The sequence below is a fragment of the Aythya marila genome (assembly GCF_965140915.1).
Source record: "Aythya marila genome assembly, chromosome: 8".
NCBI lineage: Eukaryota > Metazoa > Chordata > Aves > Anseriformes > Anatidae > Aythya > Aythya marila.
The window spans coordinates 13,313,697-13,332,748 of NC_139049.1; the positions used below are offsets into that span (position 1 = coordinate 13,313,697).

At 39.8% G+C, this 19,052-nt stretch overlaps 1 protein-coding gene across 11 annotated transcripts in view; it reads left to right on the plus strand.

Moving 5' to 3' along the window:
• The window catches only part of RC3H1 (ring finger and CCCH-type domains 1), a 62,483-nt gene that overhangs the window by 30,916 nt on the left and 12,515 nt on the right, over nt 1-19,052 (plus strand). For 6 of the 11 annotated variants that reach the window (XM_082766497.1, XM_082766493.1, XM_082766503.1 and 3 more), the window contains 14 exons: nt 415-654; nt 1,684-1,859; nt 2,780-2,980; nt 4,190-4,322; nt 6,287-6,405; nt 8,301-8,413; nt 11,545-11,826; nt 12,142-12,359; nt 13,296-13,669; nt 14,070-14,201; nt 14,777-14,947; nt 16,941-17,151; nt 18,290-18,380; nt 18,514-18,649. In XM_082766497.1, coding sequence (XP_082622623.1) covers nt 415-654; nt 1,684-1,859; nt 2,780-2,980; nt 4,190-4,322; nt 6,287-6,405; nt 8,301-8,413; nt 11,545-11,826; nt 12,142-12,359; nt 13,296-13,669; nt 14,070-14,201; nt 14,777-14,947; nt 16,941-17,151; nt 18,290-18,380; nt 18,514-18,649 — 2,597 coding nt within the window. The remainder of the gene's footprint in view (nt 1-414; nt 655-1,683; nt 1,860-2,779; nt 2,981-4,189; nt 4,323-6,286; nt 6,406-8,300; nt 8,414-11,544; nt 11,827-12,141; nt 12,360-13,295; nt 13,670-14,069; nt 14,202-14,776; nt 14,948-16,940; nt 17,152-18,289; nt 18,381-18,513; nt 18,650-19,052) is intronic. The other 5 variants (XM_082766501.1, XM_082766494.1, XM_082766502.1 and 2 more) reach the window with 2 other exon arrangements.

A 19,052-nucleotide genomic window follows, 5' to 3' on the forward strand; every position in this document is an offset into this window, starting at 1 on the left:
TGAAAATGGACAGGTGGTTAAAGAAGACAGTGATCCCTGAAGCCCACAAATAAGGGAAGGGCTACAGCATGATCCTGTCCTTGAGGAGACACCTGAGAATCCATCAGGGAAGGTTCAGAGCAGACTTCCTACATGGGGGGAGAATTTGTAACATCTTAGACAGCCAAAGCAGTCACAGAGACAAAAACATCAATCTGTGGGAAGGCTGACTGCATGGAGCTGTCAGCTTGTAATGCTGGGTGAAACAAACTGACAAAAACGAAGTGATGATATCCCTTCTCTGAGGTGTTCTGTTTAACAAGTGGACATCAGGAGAACTAGTTTTGCATTTCTCCAGCACGGCAGCTGAAGGCTGGCACAAGAGGAGGAGTTAAGAGGTAGCTGATATTTTTTCTGCTTTGTTTTATTTTGAAGGTGTGGGTCTTAACAGTACTACTCAGAGCGTTCTAAGTCGTCCTATGCAAAGGAAACTTGTGACACTAGTTCACTGCCAGCTAGTGGAGGAAGAAGGACGGATCAGAGCTATGCGTGCTGCACGGTCACTTGGTGAAAGAACAGTCACAGAGCTCATTCTTCAGCATCAAAATCCTCAGCAACTTTCTTCTAACCTTTGGGCTGCAGTGAGAGCCAGGGGGTGCCAGTTTCTTGGCCCAGGTAGGTAACACACATGTAGTACTGCTTGTGTACTAGAAGCAATTCAGAATTAGGAAGGACTAAGAAACTGTGACTGAAATTGTCCGAGTGATTTTTATTGGGCACTGGCCTGATTTTGTAATAGTAGGTCTTCAGAATTAATGATATAGCTATTAGGATGTTGTCATGGACTTTTCGCTTTTTTAGTGCTTTTGCAAATCTGTAAAATTCTGACTGCTCTGTGTTCTTTTGTTCTTGTGATAAAATAAAATAGAAAATAGTCTCTCAGCTGTCCTTTGGAGAGGCAAGACCCTTCTAGAGTTGTGTAGAAGAGATCTGGTACCCATAGAGTATGGGTGTGTCAAGTTTTTTTTTTTTTTTTAAGTTACGTATTTAGAAATCTAAATTCTTTTCAATAGAACACTAAATCAAATTTGCTTTAAAAAAAAAAGTCTGGTTACTGAACATGTAGAGTTAACTTTCTGAGTACCAACAAAAAAGAATGCTGTGAAATAGGAAGCCAGTTGCTTAAAACAGAAGTGTTTGTTGTTTTTTTTTTTTAACCACTGAAATAGATAAAGGAAGAGTAACCTTGGGATGCTAACTTATGCACTGCTGCAAGGATCAAAGAGGCTTGTTATCTAGTCAAATACTTAGTGGTACATCGCCTAATATATCTGTGGGGACACTAATTACTTTTACCTGCCCAGGAAGCAGCCTTGTTGTGCCTCAGTATGGCAGCATTCTGTGCTGGGAAAGGTGTGGGGATAATGCACTTCAAAAACTTATACTAGAACAGAGATACAGACAGGAATGAAGAAGTCTTCCTATCATCTGATACCCAAAAGAGAATAAAGCAAAAAAAAAAAAAAAAAAAAAAAGTAATAATAATAAAAGAAAATATTTCTGCAGTCACAGTCTGGTAATCTGGAAGTACACGTGTGTGGCTTGTACCTGGTCTCCCACCCTTACTTGTAGGGAAACATGAAACAATGCTGATATCTTCCTTGGTCTTCTCTCATCTTTCTCTTCTCATTGTTTTCCCTCCAGCCATGCAAGAGGAGGCTTTAAAGCTGGTTCTGCTAGCTCTGGAAGATGGATCTGCGTTGTCACGGAAGGTCTTGGTTCTCTTTGTGGTTCAGAGACTGGAGCCACGATTTCCTCAGGCTTCTAAAACTAGCATTGGGCACGTTGTCCAGCTTCTTTACAGAGCCTCATGCTTCAAGGTATGAAGAAGATCCTGCCTGGAGACTTCATAATGCAGGGAAATATTTCTTTATATAGCAAAAAGATGTCTCAATTTAAAATTCATTTCAGTACACATTTAAACGTACAAAAATGTGTACGTTTTTTGCACATTTTTGTTCTTCATTTTCAGTTTTCGTTGTCCTGTACTATTGATTGTGTCTAAAAATATGTATGGTTATAAGAAGTATTCCTAATCAAGTCCGGAATGTGTTTAGAGAGTTCTTTCTCCTACATCTGTGGTGGCAGTGTAGGCTGAAATTGGAAGTTTAAGCTGTAAATCTAAGTTTGGGTGTTGTCCAGGCTTAATAGATGCACAGTAACAAAACCTGTATGTAAGTCGGTGTGGCTTATCTCCTTAGAAGAGTCTTAAAGCTGGAAAATCTCCAGTTCTGTTAATTGAATGGTGATATGGATAGAAAGAAACGCAAGGCACTGGAGTACCAGAATTGTAATAAAGTGAATTTAAGCTGTTTATGGTGCTTTACACTATTTAATGGTCCATTCCTAGGTGCTCTACTTTAATGTCTTTCACTCTTGTTAAATTAGAAAAATGCTTTGTTGCTGGTACTGATACCCTAAAACAAAAATGTGCAATACAAACAAAATACCCTGGTTTGAGAAGTAAAGTCTAGAGGCTGTCAAGTTGTTTATGAAGTCTGATACTGCCACCAATGTTTGGGTCAGATTCTGAGTAAACTATATTTGATATTAACCGCAACCACCGAGAAGTGGACAAGTGTTATTTTAGTAGGAACCACTGGTGGTGTTGGCTGCATACTATCGTAGTTCGGTTTCATTTGGGAGGAAGAATTTACTTGCTGGCTAACAATTTCTCTTGCCTTGGACTTTACATCTTCTTACCCTGTTTAATTGTATTTGGCTTGTTTCTCCCCGCTAGGTGACAAAGCGTGATGAGGATTCCTCCCTGATGCAATTGAAGGAGGAATTTCGGACTTACGAAGCTCTGAGAAGGGAACATGATTCCCAGATTGTTCAAATTGCTATGGAAGCAGGTTTACGCATTGCACCAGATCAGTGGTCCTCCCTGTTATACGGAGACCAATCTCACAAATCCCACATGCAGTCTATCATTGATAAGGTAAAGCCACCTAAGACCAGCCCACTTTATCTTCCTTGCAACTGTTTTAGGTTTATATGCTTGTAATTTGAATGCTTGATATATACACGCATTGTACCCAGGTGTACTCACCCATTAATCATTTGCTGTATTATTTCAAAACCTGTTATGGCTTGAATAATTATAACTGTAACCTAGTGAATCTTGCTCCCTCTGCCATCTTGCTATCTCTTTCTTCTTTACCTCTGTCAGCAAGTGAGAAGCCACAGGGGTTAGCTGCACCAGGGCTAGCTGGGAGGTGTCCTTTGTGAACATATGATAACTGTGAACGTGGCAGGAGAGGTTAATGGTTCACGTTTTCAGGCAGGGAGCTAGCCAATAAGTTGGAAGAAAATCAGTCTCCTAGTCTGTACGTGAATGAAATAAGAGATGTTGAAACATGTTTCTTAAATACAATGACTTAGCATTTGGAAATGCTCATACCTCATTTTGGTTAGAGGGAACATTTGTCCTGTGTTCCCTAAAACGTTTAAAATGTTCCCTAAACGTTTAAATTAGGGGATTTCCCCCCAGATGTTAGGCAACACGTAAAAGTGCCTAAATTAGCTGGGAAGAACTGAACTGTAATGCTTTGAACAGTTACAAAAGCTGTGAAATGATCGCTTTGGGTTGCCATTCAGGAGGATTGGCTCCAAGGACTGCTACGTATTCATATATTTGCCCACATTTTCAGGTGTTCTGACAGAGGACATATGAAGGCTCTAGGTAGAGTTACAATATTTTTCAATACTTAACATGCGGGGATGCTAGTAATCTTTTTCCTTCTACCATCTTGCTCTTTACTGTCATCTGCATTTGGTGTAAACCAGGATGCAGTGCTGTTGGTTCAGGGATTGGAGATACCAGACTGTTCAGAAATCTTACTTAAATGTTTTCTAATATCTGCATTTCTTTCTGGGTGCTAGTACAACACAGAAAAGACAGGTTACATTGCTAGAAGTAATGCCAGCTTGTTTTGTCTATTTAGGACTGCGTTTCAATATCTAATGTCAAAAAAGGGTGTGTTCATAATACCATAGAAGGAATTTAATACAAGGTGCTGAAGTCAGCTTGTGTGAGTTAAAAAATAGTCCAGTTTTGTAAGGCAGCTCTGTGATCTTGTGGAGCAACCATTAGAAATGCTGAGGATTGCTTTGCCTGTAGAAAGTTAATTATTATAATTTTTTTAAGTTGCAGACCCCAGCCTCGTTTGCACAGAGTGTTCAGGAATTAACTATTGCTCTTCAGAGGACTGGAGATCCAGCTAACCTGAATCGTCTTCGACCTCACCTTGAGCTCCTGGCAAATATTGATCCCAGTCCAGGTCAGTCTAGATGTTTTGCAGGGCTGGGGGACCAAAAGAAACCACCACGTTTGGTTTAGCAAGAAGAGCCTTTAAAGTGTTAACGGTTTAAAAAATTGTTTCTCAAGTGGTAGGAGACATCTTCTGTAACTCAAACTTAAGATTCTCAAATGGTATTTATAACCAGCCTGGGAACAGCAGTGATTTGTGTGAAAAAACTATTTTGAAGCTAAAATAAATTCAAGAGTGTCAGGAATAATTTTACAACTTCTCAGAAGGTATCTTCTTTGTTTGACAGCACTAGGTGAGCATGAATGAGGATATTGGATACATACAATTCTGTGAGATTACATGGTGTGTGCCTTATATTAGGCAATTCTAACTGGAGAGACTGGCAGCAGTCTTACTCTTATCCTTTTCCCTGTTTATTACACATGCTGCTGTTGGAAACCAGATTTGCAAAGCAACAGGATTATCATTAGAGCCCGTAATGCAAAGCCTTAGCTACCAGTCTGAGTTTTTTTCCTCTCCAGTTCTTTACCAGAGCAAATTTATTTACAAACTGGGGATATTCCTTAAGAAAGGAATTACAGAAAAGACAGAAGCTGGGCAAGAATTGGTCTTAATGAGACAGGTGTGTTATGCTAAGGAATTTATTGTTTTCCTTGTTGATTTAGAATTCTGTAGAAGTGTGAACAATGGTCTGGGAAGGGGAAATTATGCTGGAAAGAGCATAAAGGGTAAATAAAATCCAAGACGTTGACAGAAGAGAGATGGAAAGTGTTGGAAAAGTCAGTAGCAATATGAGTATGGACCCCCTGAGGGAGTAGGGATGGAAGGGATAGTGCTGTAGTTGAAGTTTTATACCCATTAATTTTTGTTAAAACCAAAACTAATCAAGTGTGTTAATGCCTAAACTGTGACATCAGGAGTCATAGTTCTTAGTTTCTGTCTGTTTAAGCAAATAAACTGACCTTTCAAATGAGGACCAGTTATGTGAGAAACAAAGTTTTCTCACAGTTGTACTTCACAGTTAAAGGCAAGGCAGTACTTTCTTCCCAAATCGTTCATATTGTAACTAGCCAGAGACAAAACAGTGCGTACTAGCAATTTGTTAGCCAAAGAGTGGTAAGGAAAGTGGAATCACTAATAGCCTTGCCGGAAGCTTCAGTAGGGAAGTCTGATTTTGAAGTCATTGCTCTGCTGTGCTATTGAGTTGCTTCCCTGCTGTTCTATAGGTACATTGCAGCTCCTCTGCAAGTGTCACGTACTTGTGAGCGGAACATAATTCTGTTAAAGATCTTGAAAGGCGCTTAGAGAAACACTTGGAGGTCCTGTGTATTGCAGCAGAGTGTGTCAGCACCCAGTGGGAGTGTCACCTGCTGGAACAGATTAAATGGTTAGACAAGTGTGTCAGTCAGCTAGATAGAGCAAGTACCCCTCTAGAATTAAGCCTGAAATTTATTTGCACTGCTTTGTGTTAGATGCTCTGCTGCATATACTAGCCTTGTGACATGTTTCCATGTGGGATACAACAATTTTGGTTGCTGTTCAGTGACTGCATGATCTAGGCAAGTGATGATGGCATTTATACAGAATAATCTTGCCTAATTTGTGAAGTGGGATTTTGAGACAGATTATCCATTACATGGAGATTTTGTACAAGGCATTTTCTCTGGAGGTCTTTGGAATATGAAAGCTCTTGTAAAAGGAGATTTGACATGGTAATAAATGGCTGATAGAGTGGCCCGTTTGATATTATGTGTGGTTCAATCTTGACTCTATACATACCTTTATTCATTACGTGGTACGTATCTCTGAATTAAAGTGCTTAATCCTTGTTCAATGACGTTTGTGAAGCTTTATCAGAAGCAACAAAAAAAATATGATATTGGTGGTTTCTTAGTAAACCTGGTTTTAGAAAATCCTTCTGACTTTCTTTTTCTTCCTATATATATATTCTCTGTTTCCTGTCGATGCTATAGATGCTCCACCTCCAACATGGGAACAACTGGAAAATGGACTGGTTGCCGTGAGGACGGTTGTTCATGGCTTAGTTGATTATATCCAGAATCACAGCAAGAAAGGAACGGATCAGCAACAGGTAAAAGCCAAATCATACAAGAAAAGCTTACTCGTAAATCTTATCTGGCTCTTTCTAATAGCAGATGTTTGTTAGTGCCACCTGGAGAGATTTGGTTTCACAGGGAGCAGGTTGAGAATGTTGCTACTCTTTCATATTTAAAAAAAAAAAAAAAAAAAAAAAAACATGGATTTGCACAGCTCACTAAGACGAAAAGAAAACAATCTGATCAAGCTACAAGAATAGGGATATGAATTAACACTCCTCATTAGAGGGTGGGGAGGAGGAGCTGGGGTGCCTCACACTGTGATCTGTGGGAATTTTCTTGTTTTTAATGACACATTTCAGCCAAGTCACTCTGTTAATGAAAAGAATCTTACACCTGTATTTAATGGTGTATAAAGTTTAAAGATTTAGGAAGACTTCATGTGAAGGAACCATCTGGGTTTCTAAACCATTTTTTTGCTATTGTTTCAGAAATTGATATTGCCAAATACATACTAGCTTATCTCACAATTACATCTTACCACATGTTCCTTTGATCTCATTTTGTTGTATAGCTAAGTTGATCTAAATGCTAGATGCTGCAGAAAGACAAAGCTGCTTGTCATATGTTCCCATTCCCTCTCTGTCTTGGCACTCAGCCTCCTGGAGAGCTGGTTCAGGGAGCTGAACAGGTAGAAAGATTCTCTTAGGACAAGGGGGAAGAAAAATCAAAGTAAATTATTTCAGCTCTTCTACCTTTTTGCATTCACTCAGATGTCTAATGAGCACAGTTACTGGCAAGAGGAAAGGCAGTAGGAATACACAAGTGGAAATCAGGGTGGGAAAAACAATGAAGGTTTTTGTTCTGGAGGGGCCATTGCCTAGACCTGGCATATGCTCGTAAAGGAACACACAACCTCCAGGTGGGAAGGGGGATGTATGCTGAGTTTGGGGCAGAGTTTTGCTGGCTAGCAACAGTGGCCAGCAGAGGGCTGTGCAGCTCACATACATTCTGCCTAAATCCTTTTTCACTGTAGTAGATAGCAAGAGAAAAAAAAAAGAACAGTCTGCAGATGACTTCTTACAGATTTGCATCTTCTGGCTGAGTTTCTCACAAAGCAAGAGTCTACTTTTACAGACCTTTTCCTTGGTGAGAAGTCTGATATGGAATATTTCTGCCTCCAACTGATTTAATTTTGTGCATTTCAATAACTTCAAGACCACCTCAGGCCTTCTGTCAAAATTGATTTAAAGATTGGAAAACAGGCATACATGCAGATGGTGAGATTGCAGCGAGGCACTGTATATTTTTAAACTAACAGGAATCTATAAGACAGCCTATATCCTGGTGATCTGTGTAGGAGTAAGACTGAATCCTCAACATCTATTACTAAAAATAATTATTAGAGGTAATCAAGAGACTTCTAGTCCGAAGGAGGACACGAAGTGTCTTGGTGAAGTTTAACTCTTAGAGATCAAAGGGATAATTCAGTGCTGTTTTTGAGCTAACAGAAAGCAATGGAAAAGTAACTGACCAAAGTGCGTTTATTTTCCGTCTACTACAAAGCCTGATCAATATTTGGCAATTTCTGATTAAGCATGGTATTATCTTTCTCCAGTCTGTATCAGTTTTGTTCACTGAACTGTTTCCAGAAACTTAAAACTATGTTCCAGTCAAGATCCAGGAATGAATAAACGAGTTTTAAAAGTGTGATAGTGCCTTAGTTGTCAAAACAACTATTCTTTTAATGTTCTGTTGAACAACCAAACATCAATACTGCTCCAGTTGCTTCACATTAGATACCCTTTGGAATGTTTAAATTGAAGGAATATTCAGCAGTTGTGCCTCTCTCTTAATAAAAGGATGTCTTCAGTTCTTGGTTAAGTGCTGTTACATCTGGTATATTCCTTGTGTTTTTTAACCTTGCCAGCCTCCTCAGCACAGCAAGTACAAGACATACATGTGCCGAGACATGAAACAGAGAGGAGGATGCCCCCGAGGAGCCAGCTGCACCTTTGCACATTCACAGGAAGAGCTAGAAAAGTAAGTGTACAAATCATTTGCTTCGCCTTATCCTTAGGAGTTTTTTTTTTTTTTTTAATCATATCTAGGAATGAGGAGAGGAAGCATTGCTTATCTATTACATTGGCAAGAAATAACATGAAAATTTTACAACAGTCACCTGTTAGGTTTTGGAGCTGTTTATTCTCAAATATGAAATATTTTGCTTTATACAACAGCAGCTTGAAAATTTGACATTTCCACAAGAAGTGTTAGAGATGTTGGGGGTAGGCTTTCTTTGTTCATTATCTCATAAGTGTGGCTTAAAATACTACTAGATTGCATCTATTGTGGTCAGTCCTTCATGATTCTCATCCTGGCTTTTTAATTGGGTGTGAGAGAGAGGATGATACTGGTAGATTTCTTAAAGTCTAAAACTGGAAATACTGATACAGCAGTTCACTAGCTGTATAGCATGTAATGCATAGGCAAAATAGGAAGAAAAAAGAGCAGCGCACATGGTTTTAGAATGACAAAAGCGGTTATTCAAAATCTCAGAGAATAGGACTTTGATACATGTTGTGCAGAAACAGTTGTTTTATTTATTTATTTTATTTAATTTTTCCCTTTTGTCATAGTATTAAGAAAATGGAGAATGGTAGTGCCGTTTTGGGTGGTTATCAAGGGTGGTGAGTCAGTATTCTCACCACCAAACTAGTCGCGTATGTCAAGAAAGACAGTTCATCAGGTTTGCGGGTGGAGGAGGCCTAATTTATCCAGACTGGATTGTTTGCTGTAGTAGTAATGTTGTCCTGGGGTGAAGCAAGGTGAATGTTCTGCTTCAGGTTGTGGTGGTTTCTGTAGGTGGTTGGAGTACTTTGAGTTCTGATTCTTCCTTGTGTCTCTTATCTATGCTTAATTCCTTTGAGCAAATATTACATTAATTGTTTTCCTTTTAGAAATACTTGGTATGTACAATATGCATGGGAGAATATCTGAAATGCTTTTTTGGGGGAGAAAATTGCTGTTGCTATGTAGATCCTATATATATATAATATAACATATATATGTATTATATATATATGTTATATATATATTAGCTTTAATTTTACAAGAGATGTTATAGGGTAGTATGTGGTAATGCCTTAGATTGCAAATTATAATCTAGACCTGCTTAAAAAGCAGCTGATTTCCCTTCTTGGCAAGGGATGAAGACCCTGTTTGCATAGGTTAATTTTTTGGTGTTACAAGAAATTTGTCCCTCACACACTGCAGCAAACATTCATAAATTTGTTCAAAAGAATCCAGAGGGCAGCACTGTACAACTTGGTTTCTTTCAAAGCATTTTATTATATAAAATACTGTATGAGCTCTTCCTGTCACTTTTGATCTGAATGTGTGTTATATATGTTTGTCTCTCTTTTGAGCATGCTGTTGTGCTCTAGATGAATGAGCAGGGGCGTCTAGTCATCATCCTCTTGCAAGTTGCTTGCAAACCTTCACAGAAGAAGGGTCAGGAGCTATCAAATACTGCATCTCTAAGAGACCTAATAGAAGGGAGATGACCAGAAGTAATTGCCAGGCAGAACATAACAGTGGTTTCCCAACATCCTGTTGCTGCTTTTCAGTAGAGAACTGGTTTGGGCATTGAGCAGGATGCCCAGGTGAAGCAGTAAGTTCACCTGGGGAGTTCACTTCAGCTTGCCTCTGTGTCTCCCTCCAGCTGACTCACTTGTCTGACAGGAGATGCCAGAATAACTTCGGAGCAGCAAATGATTAGAAAGCCACAGGTGGTCTGGCCCTACTCAGGTGCTGACAGCGTGGTGATATCCCTGTTTGTTTACTCCTTTTTCCACATTCTGAATGATGTCCACTGTCAGTACTGTGCAGCGTGAACTGACAGTTCGGGTACGTGGGTGACCCAGCCAGGAAAGAGGGGTGCTGCTGGAGAGTTACAGAGTTAGCTACAAGATAGTTAACATGTCTTGCCACTGAACTCTTACAGGTGAACAGCCCAGATATATATGGTAAGAATTGTCTGCCTCTATACAGTCAGTCACATATTTAAAAAATATAAAATACTTTTTTTCCTACTGGCTGCATTGCTGATAATCCTGTTTATGTGGCCAAACCTGAAGATTATCCAAGGATTGAGTGCTAGAGTATAATGGCCCACTTTCTTCCTTGTCTGCAGCAATGTGTGTACTCTCCTAGTCTGTGTTATCTCACTTTGTTTGCTAGATACGATTTGGAAGTGTTGGCTTCAACCCATTCAACCCCTTTGAAGGCTTCCTAGATAGGGAACAGCCCCTTGTTCTGCAGTTATAACCACTGGGAACACTCAGGCTGACAGATATGCCATCCCACCTGCATTCTGGTATCTGTCTAATGGCAGGAGGTTTAGTGGAGGACCTTCAACTCTGGAATTTGCTCTGTTAGTCCAGTACCATCAGTCTGCTGATTTTTGTCAAACCTTAAAAGGCTCATGTTTGTTTAGACTTATCAGAAGCAGTTAGATTTTTGGAATTACACTGTGTTTAGAAATACTATCTCTGAAATCACTTCATTTATCAAGCCGTGCAAGTGGTAAAGCTGCATATGACTATAGCAGCATAAATCTTGGCAAACTGCTTTAATATATGATATCATATTGCACTAAAGACTTAGGTTGTCTTGTTGTCAGACAAATGGTGTAACGGAATCTTTTCATCTTCTTTGATCCCTTTAATTGTTTGCTATCATTTTATTCTCTAAATAAAATGACTTGAATAGCCTGTAATTCTTATTTCTAAGTTTCCATTATTATGGGTAGTATTTTGTGATATTTGGTTTTGTTTGGTTTTGCTACAGTTGTAATGGATGTATGTACAGGAGGTAAGATTTTAAACTTGCTGTGGGAACCTGAGCTCTGAATAGTTGGTATACTTGTCATGACAAATCCATCCTTAGTGTGACTGATACTAGTTCTTCTGATTAAAGTTGCTATGAACAGGTCAGATATATGGTAGAATTTCATTGCTATGAAAAACATATCTCTCACTAGCCCCTAGGAAATTTGAATTACAACTTCAAGCTTTGAGTAGCACCTGTATTTGGGGGGAAAAAAAACAACAGCTTGAAATTCCTTTCAGCGTTTTGTTTCAATTTTTGATGTATGATCTCTTTTTCTCAAGATTTCGTAAAATGAACAAGCGTCTGGTTCCAAGAAGACCCCTGAGTGCCTCCCTGGGCCAGCTGAACGAAGTGGGCCTACCTTCAGGAGCTATCCTCTCGGATGAAGGGGGAGTGGACTTGCCCAACAGGAAAACCTCTGCTCTGCCAAATGGAATTGTGTCATCAGGCAGCACAGTGACGCAACTTATTTCTCGAGGGACTGACTCCGGTTATGAAACTGCTCTGAAGCCAGGGAAGATGGACCATCTGAGTAGCAGTGCCCCTGGATCCCCTCCTGACTTGTACGGGTCTTCCTAACTTGTTGAAAGTGTCATGTGTGTAAATATGCAGTAGAACCAAGTAAACCCATTCTCTAGGAGAAAAAAAAAAAAAGAACATTTTTTTTGTTGTTCTTTAGTCTGGGGGCTGGTGTTGATGTTTTGTAGTGGTAGAGTGCAGTAGAAAACTAAAGCTAAAGCTGTAAACTGCTTTATGTCCCTGGTTGCTTGTATTTTAATTGGAAAACATGATTAAAGTCTTCACAAGGTGGAATATAGACAAGGAACCAGTGAGCTATATCAGGCCTTAATGTGCAATGTCATCTTTCTACTTTTTAGGTTGGAATCTGTCCCCAAGAACTCTATTTCTGCCTTACCAGTGAACCCTCATCCTGTGCCTGCTCGGGCACCAACAGATCTGCCTTCAGTGTCTGTCACAAAGCAGTTGCAAATGGTACCGCGTGGGTCTCAGTTGTATAGTACTCAGCAAGCAGATATGTTTTATCAGGATCACAGAGGAGCTGCCCCCCCGTTTGAGCCAGCACCATACCAACAAGGTGAGTTTGAGACCAAGTTCTGTCTCGTTTTTGAGTTTCGTGCTGATTTTATTCTTCTTTCCCTCCCTGGTGTTTACTTAAGTTACTAAGTTAGAGTTTTCTTATGTTACATGAGCCGTGGGAATTAATGTGGTTATGTTATAAATACAATGGAAATTGACATGTCTGACATACAGATGTATTAAGCATGTAAATGCAGTTACTGAGCTGCCTCTCAGCAGGCTTTTTATGTCTTGACTGAAGACTCTGTTCCTGAGAAGGGTTTATGCTTGCGGGGTAAAAGTACTCATTGAAAAGTGTATGGGTATTTCAGAACTGTCTTCACGTGTGTGAGATAGTTAGAGACAAGTGATATTAGAAAAGTGCTGGGCACAAAAGAAAACAGTATAAAAAGGAAATAAAGGGAAAAGAAAAGGAAATAAGGGGAGAAGTTGCAAGTATGTAGAGGCCAAATGGAGAAAGAAAATAATGAAGGGGATTTTTAAAAGAAAAGACACAATTATAAAGGTAGGGAATGATGTTTGTCATGTAATGTAAGATTGGAGACAAAGTGAAGATAAGCTAACATGAAAGGAAAAGAAGGAATGAAAAACTAAAAGTGGGAAGAAAAAAAAAGTTGCAGAGCATTTTTGGGGAACAAAGCTTATATTTGACTTCTGCGTGCCAAAGAAGATCTCGGTTGTCCACAAAATTGAATGTGCTCATTGTTAGTGGTGTGCATGTGTCCATGTATGTATTTGAATTATCCAGAAGTGCCAGATAAATTACTGTACCTTCTGGTTATCTGAAGGTTTCAATCTTAGAAGTCATTGGTGGTTCAGAGTATTAAAATTTGCATCTGCTGTCCAGGAGGCAGAACAAATCTTTACTTTCTATGAACGGTTGTCATAATTACATTCTGTATCTTGTTTGTCTCTTCTTGTTGCCTAATTTCAGGAGTTTACTATCCTCAGACCATGTCTCGCTTTGTGCGACCTCCTCCATCAGCTCCTGAACCTGGTCCACCTTATCTAGACCATTACCCACCCTACCTGCAGGATCGTGTGGTGAGCTCACAGTACACACAGCCGCAGCAGTATCCTCCTATGGGACAACCCATTTACCCACCACACTATGACAGCCGTCGTGTGTACCCCCCTGTGCAGCCATATCAACGAGAGGAGATGGTCCGAGGAAGCCCTGTGCCTATTGAAATTCCCCAAGCGGCTGTACCCTCCTATGTACCTGAATCCAGGGACAGATACCAGCAAACAGAGGGTTATTGCCCAGTGGCTCCACATCTCAGTCAGATCAGACCTTCATGCCACAGGGTATGGTTTTTAAACGGCATTTTTGTAGCTGTGTCTGTGAGAAGAAAAAATGAATTACTTGAGAAATTGAATATTTTTGCAGTGAGGTGATGGGTTTTATGAGGAATTACAAGCTTGAAGTTTCAGAAGGGGGTGCATTTGATAAAGCTGATCAAAAACTGGGAGGCAATCTACTCACTGGTTAACTCAGTAATTGTAATCAACTCGGTAACTGTAATGATGTTAACGTGCAAAAAAAAAGCAGGATCCAGTTTAGTGTTCGAAGTAGATAAGTATAATTTTCCTCTTCTTGCAGCATATAGCAGTTATGCTTTGTTTGGATAAACAGCATTTTCTAAAGTAGTAATTTTGTATATTAGTACCTCATAAGTTTTGTAATGTATTTCTGTCTTTGTTTCAGCCTCATCCCAGTCTGGATGAACTTCACCGACGAAGGAAGGAGATCATGGCCCAGCTAGAGGAGAGGAAAGTGATTTCTCCACCTCCTTTTGCACCTTCACCAACCTTGCCCCATCCTTTTCATTCGGAGGAGGTAAGCATATTTTGACAAAACTGATTCAAAAACATGTTTAGAAAACACTGAGTTTGTGTGTGGTGAGGAGTGAAGATAACAAGAAAATTTTAACAGCACAACATTGGAAAACTTATGGTGGAGAGATTTTGTGTTGTGGGTGGGAAGTCCTTATAGTGCAGCCTTCAATCTGGCTGGCTGTTCTGTGATCTACCACTGATCCTACATGATCTACTTCTGGAGCAACCAAGAGAATGAGGTCAAGCCACTATTAATTGGAGTCGGCCTTTACAGCCACTGGACTTTGCATCGTTTACTCCTGACATGTTTAGAATTAAGTAACAGCTTGCTAGAAGTGTTTTTTTGTTTGTTTTTATCCAAGGTTAAAATACCACTTTCATACTGGCCAAGTGAGCAGTCAGCACTGGGAGTGTAGCCAGGTGATTGGAATTTTGTGCTTGTTGTGGTCCAACTCCAAATGGATCAAATTTTAAAAATAAATAAAAATCCTTGTGGTATTTTTCTTCAAGTTCCCTGCTGTTGAACTAAGTAGCTGTGGCTGTGAACGTGCTTCTTCCCCTCACTGACAGAACCAGATTTTTGTTTTTGTACAGTACTTGGATGAAGACCTGAAGGTAGCTGGGAAGTACAAAGGAAATGACTACAGCCAGTATTCTCCCTGGTCCTGTGACACCATCGGCTCCTACATTGGAACCAAAGATGCAAAACCCAAAGATGTTGTGGCAGCAAGGAGCGTGGAGATGGCGGTATGTAGGGATTAGGGGAACACAGGAGGAAAATTTATACCTCTGAGTTGGGAAGGCCTCTTCCATTTACTTTCCAGGATGATGGCAGTGATTGTGTTTAAGCTCAAAAATGCGTTGTGGTCAAAGAATGTGTACAGAGTGATGATTGTGGTAGCAGTGCTACTAGCTTCTACTTAAATGTTTCTTTTGTGATTTTTGTGACCACAAGAATACCCTAAACTTGCTTGGAACTTTTCAAGAGAAGTGTAATCGTAACATAACACTAGACTGATTCTTCCTGAAAATTATTTCAAACTGTAGGTTCTGCATATTCCATCCTTCGCTAAAACTCTGAGTGTCTATAATCTTATTTTGTGCAGCTGCTATTTTCCTAGTGCAAAAAGAAAGAGGCAGGGCTGCTAGGGTGTTATTACTGGGGATCTTGAATGGAGGAAACAAACAAAAACCACTGACTGAAATACCAATGCTATTTTATTTCTTTTTTGGTTTCTGCTGAATAGCTTTCTTTGAAAGCCTTGAAGGAACTGTGGGAACTGGGAACAAAAAGAAGGCTTTCTCCTGGAGAAAAAATAAAAAAAAATCTAGAAAAGTAATTTCATATACAGCTTTGGTTCAGTTTTACTTGGCCTCTACTGCTCTGTACTACAGAACGTATTTGGCTTGAGTCATAACACTGTCACAGTTAGCTTGAGGAAGAGCTGAGGTTATGCTCAGTATTTTCATATTGCTGTTGAAGTGGCAGCCTTCAAGGAAACCAACAGAAAATTCTTGTATTTCACTCTTACTGCTAGAAAACTGCAAACAGACTAACTTAGTTGAGAAGAAGCAGCCTCCTTTTTCATTGCTAACATTCTGCCCCAGAGCTGTATCCCAGGAAAACAAATGGGATCTTTGCTGCTTTTCAGGTTTTTGTCTCTTCACAGGGAAAAAAAATTCTCAGGAGACCTTCTCTACAGGTGGCAAATGAATTAATTCTTTCTCTATTTATTGTTGTTCATGTGAGATTCCTTTTCTTAAGGATAAGAGTAGTATCATCTGGGACTGTATTATGTTGGATTTCATGCAGGTGGCACTTTAAATGGCGCTACTTTCTTTCCTCCCCACTCAGTAAAAAGAAACAAATTAGAAATGGTGCTAGCATCTGACAGGCTCAAGATTAAAATGGCACAAGTTTTTTTTAGAATTCTGAAGTAGATGTTGTCTAACGGTTCTTTCAGTTTTAGCATGTTGAGTTTCTTTAGTTTCCAGCTCAGTAGTGATTTCTTTTTACACCCCCTTTACTCCTAATTAGCTATGCTACTTTGTTTCCACCAGTCCTTGTACCCAATGAAAACTTGTAGAGTTTTAATTTAATTTTGCACTGTAGCAAAGTTGTTTTTAACCCTTAACTGTTGGGTTTATCTGTTCATTTGTGACCCATGAGTGTGTAACTCTGACTTTGAGTTAGAAAGCTGGACATTCCAAGCAGTACTACTCCTTAAAGAAAAATCTGACTATGGAAAGATGTACTGGATGTGTCCAATACAAGTGTTCTACTGAGTAATTCTCATTTTGAGTCATCTGCAGTCTGTTAGATGATACGGGCCTTAAGGCTGGGCTTCAGAGGAATTTCTTTTGAACTATGAAAGGAATGTATATTCCTCCACGATGCCTACTGATCTCTTTGACTTCGTTCTGGAGTTCTTTCTCTCTTGTGCAAGTAAACTTTCTCTCTTTACTTCCTTTTGCTGCTGCTCCTTTCTATTGGTTTGATCAGAATTAATCCTGCAGCTTTCACGGTGGTGGTACTAACGGTTGGCTCAAGTTAGGCTGTTACAGAGGTGCGAACTCTTAACAATGGAGTTACAAACTGCAGAACAGGAAGTGTAGTTGAAGGGTGAAAGGAATCAAGAATATGAGAGAGATTGCTATACCGGTGTCAGCTTGTTATAAAAGCAATGTGTTTTTGTTCTCTTCTGGTCAAGTTCTTGACTGCCTTTCCCATCTCTTGTAGAATGTAGATAGTAAAGCCATGCGTGACCAACGCTTGGACATGCAGAGAAGAGCAGCAGAGACTGGCGATGATGACCTCATTCCATTTGGAGACCGACCAACTGTGTCGAGATTTGGGGCTATCTCTCGTACTTCCAAAGCAATGTACCAGAATTCTGGTCCCATGCAGGCCATGGCGGTTCAGGGAGCTTCCACCAAATCGATTATTTCAGGTAGGATGTGTGCTCTGGGATTTTGCAGGTTGTTGCTATTTTCTTCAGTGCTACAGTATAGTGCAAGTTGGAGGCAGCCCTTATCAGCTTGTTTCTTGTCTAAGAAATATAAATCAGATGTATGTTAAGACACTAAAATAACTGTAGATAGGGCTACGGGAGACTGACAAGCCCAAAGAAAAAGGCTGCACGACTTCCTGTTCCAAGGACGAGTTTGTGCACAGGTAATGCAATGGTAATCTGGTGTCACTGTTCTGGAAAAATTACTTTGTTCTGTTGGTCCCTCTCAGATGAAGCTTCTTTTAAATTTAAATTTAAAGCTTTCTAGAAACCTACTGCTTTCTCAGATATGTAATGGAAAACCATCGTAACATAAAGTACTGTACTGCGCTCATAGGTGGTTGCAGCTGCAGGCTTAATGCAGCTATAGTTTTGAGTACTGTTAGGAAAAACCAATAAACTAGGAAGTTCTTTCTATCTTTCTATGCATCTGTTTTCTAAACATATGTATAGTATGGCTGTATATCGTACTCCTAAAGCTGCTCTCTTTTTTGAGGTGTACTGAATAATCTTTACTTTTTTTTTTTTTAATGATGTTTCCCCAAAACTTCCTTCTAGATTTTTCAGGTGTTAACTGCAGGATACAAAAACAAAACTCTTTTGATTAATTCAAGAAACAACTTTCTAGACTTTATCACAGATAGAACTCAGCTTTCTATGAAGGCTTAATCTGCAAACTGGTATTAACTAAGTATTGCAGAATTATCAATCAACACTCAGGCCTTTTAGAGACTTGGGTAATAAAAATGATTGTTCTTACAGTGGCTGTCAGATATTTTCCCCTAGTGACCTGAATGTCTGAAGTCCTTCACAAACTTGTAGACTCTGGAGATGCTGAAGCTGTTTTTCCACTGAGAAAGTCCATAGCAACTCTTGTTGCACATACAGGAAGAGTCCTGCCTTACGCATGTGTGACTTCTCATGCTGTATTTTTGTGTTAATTTCAGAAATGGAAATATTAGACTTCTGTACTCTTAGAGAGCTGGCCTTCCTGATTATTTTCTAATGTCTGTCTTGCTCTGTGTGTTGAAGGACAGTTTTGCAGGATTGCAACATGATTTTTTCTGTTCACTTGCAGACTACAGTCCTTATGGAACTCATGGTGGCTGGGGAGGCTCTCCTTATTCTCCCCATCAAAATATACCTTCTCAGGGACGTTTCAATGACAGGTAGGAGTGTTTTGTTTGTGTTTTTTTTTTTTTCTTTGCCATTGTCTAGATCTTCATTTTATCTCTTCCTGTGGCAGCTGAGGAAATATTTTTTGAAATCTCCTTACTTTTGAATATTTTTCTGATCCCAAAGGGAGAGACTGTCCATGTCAGATGTGGCTGGTCATGGAAAACAGTTGCCTTCAGCTGAGCGGGAGCAGCAGCTGCGCATGGAGCTGCAGCAAGTGGACCACCAGATTAGCCAGCAGACACAAATGCGAGGACTAGAGGTTGGTACCATCTGTAAGGGTGTTAAGGAGTGGAAGAGAGAGATGAAGCTAGCAAAGCTACTTTACATACGCTGATAATCCTTCTCCGACTCTAATAATACTCTGTAGCGATATTTAATCCTCTGATGCCAGTCATCAGACCTGTGGTACAAGTGTAAACTTGTCTGCTTAGCAGCAGAAACTTCCCTACTCTTCGCATTATGGAAATCAACACCATATTTGAAGCTGCACTCTGTGCTCATTCATGTTTGCTTTCATTATCTCTCTCGCTCCCCCTCTGTTCACCTGTTAACTCAGAGGCACACTTTTTTGATGTATCTGTTCCTCTTGGCTTCACTGCCATTGAAAATGTCTGATTTTATGTACAGAAAGCTTTGACCTTCATCTGTTCAGTGTTTGGCTT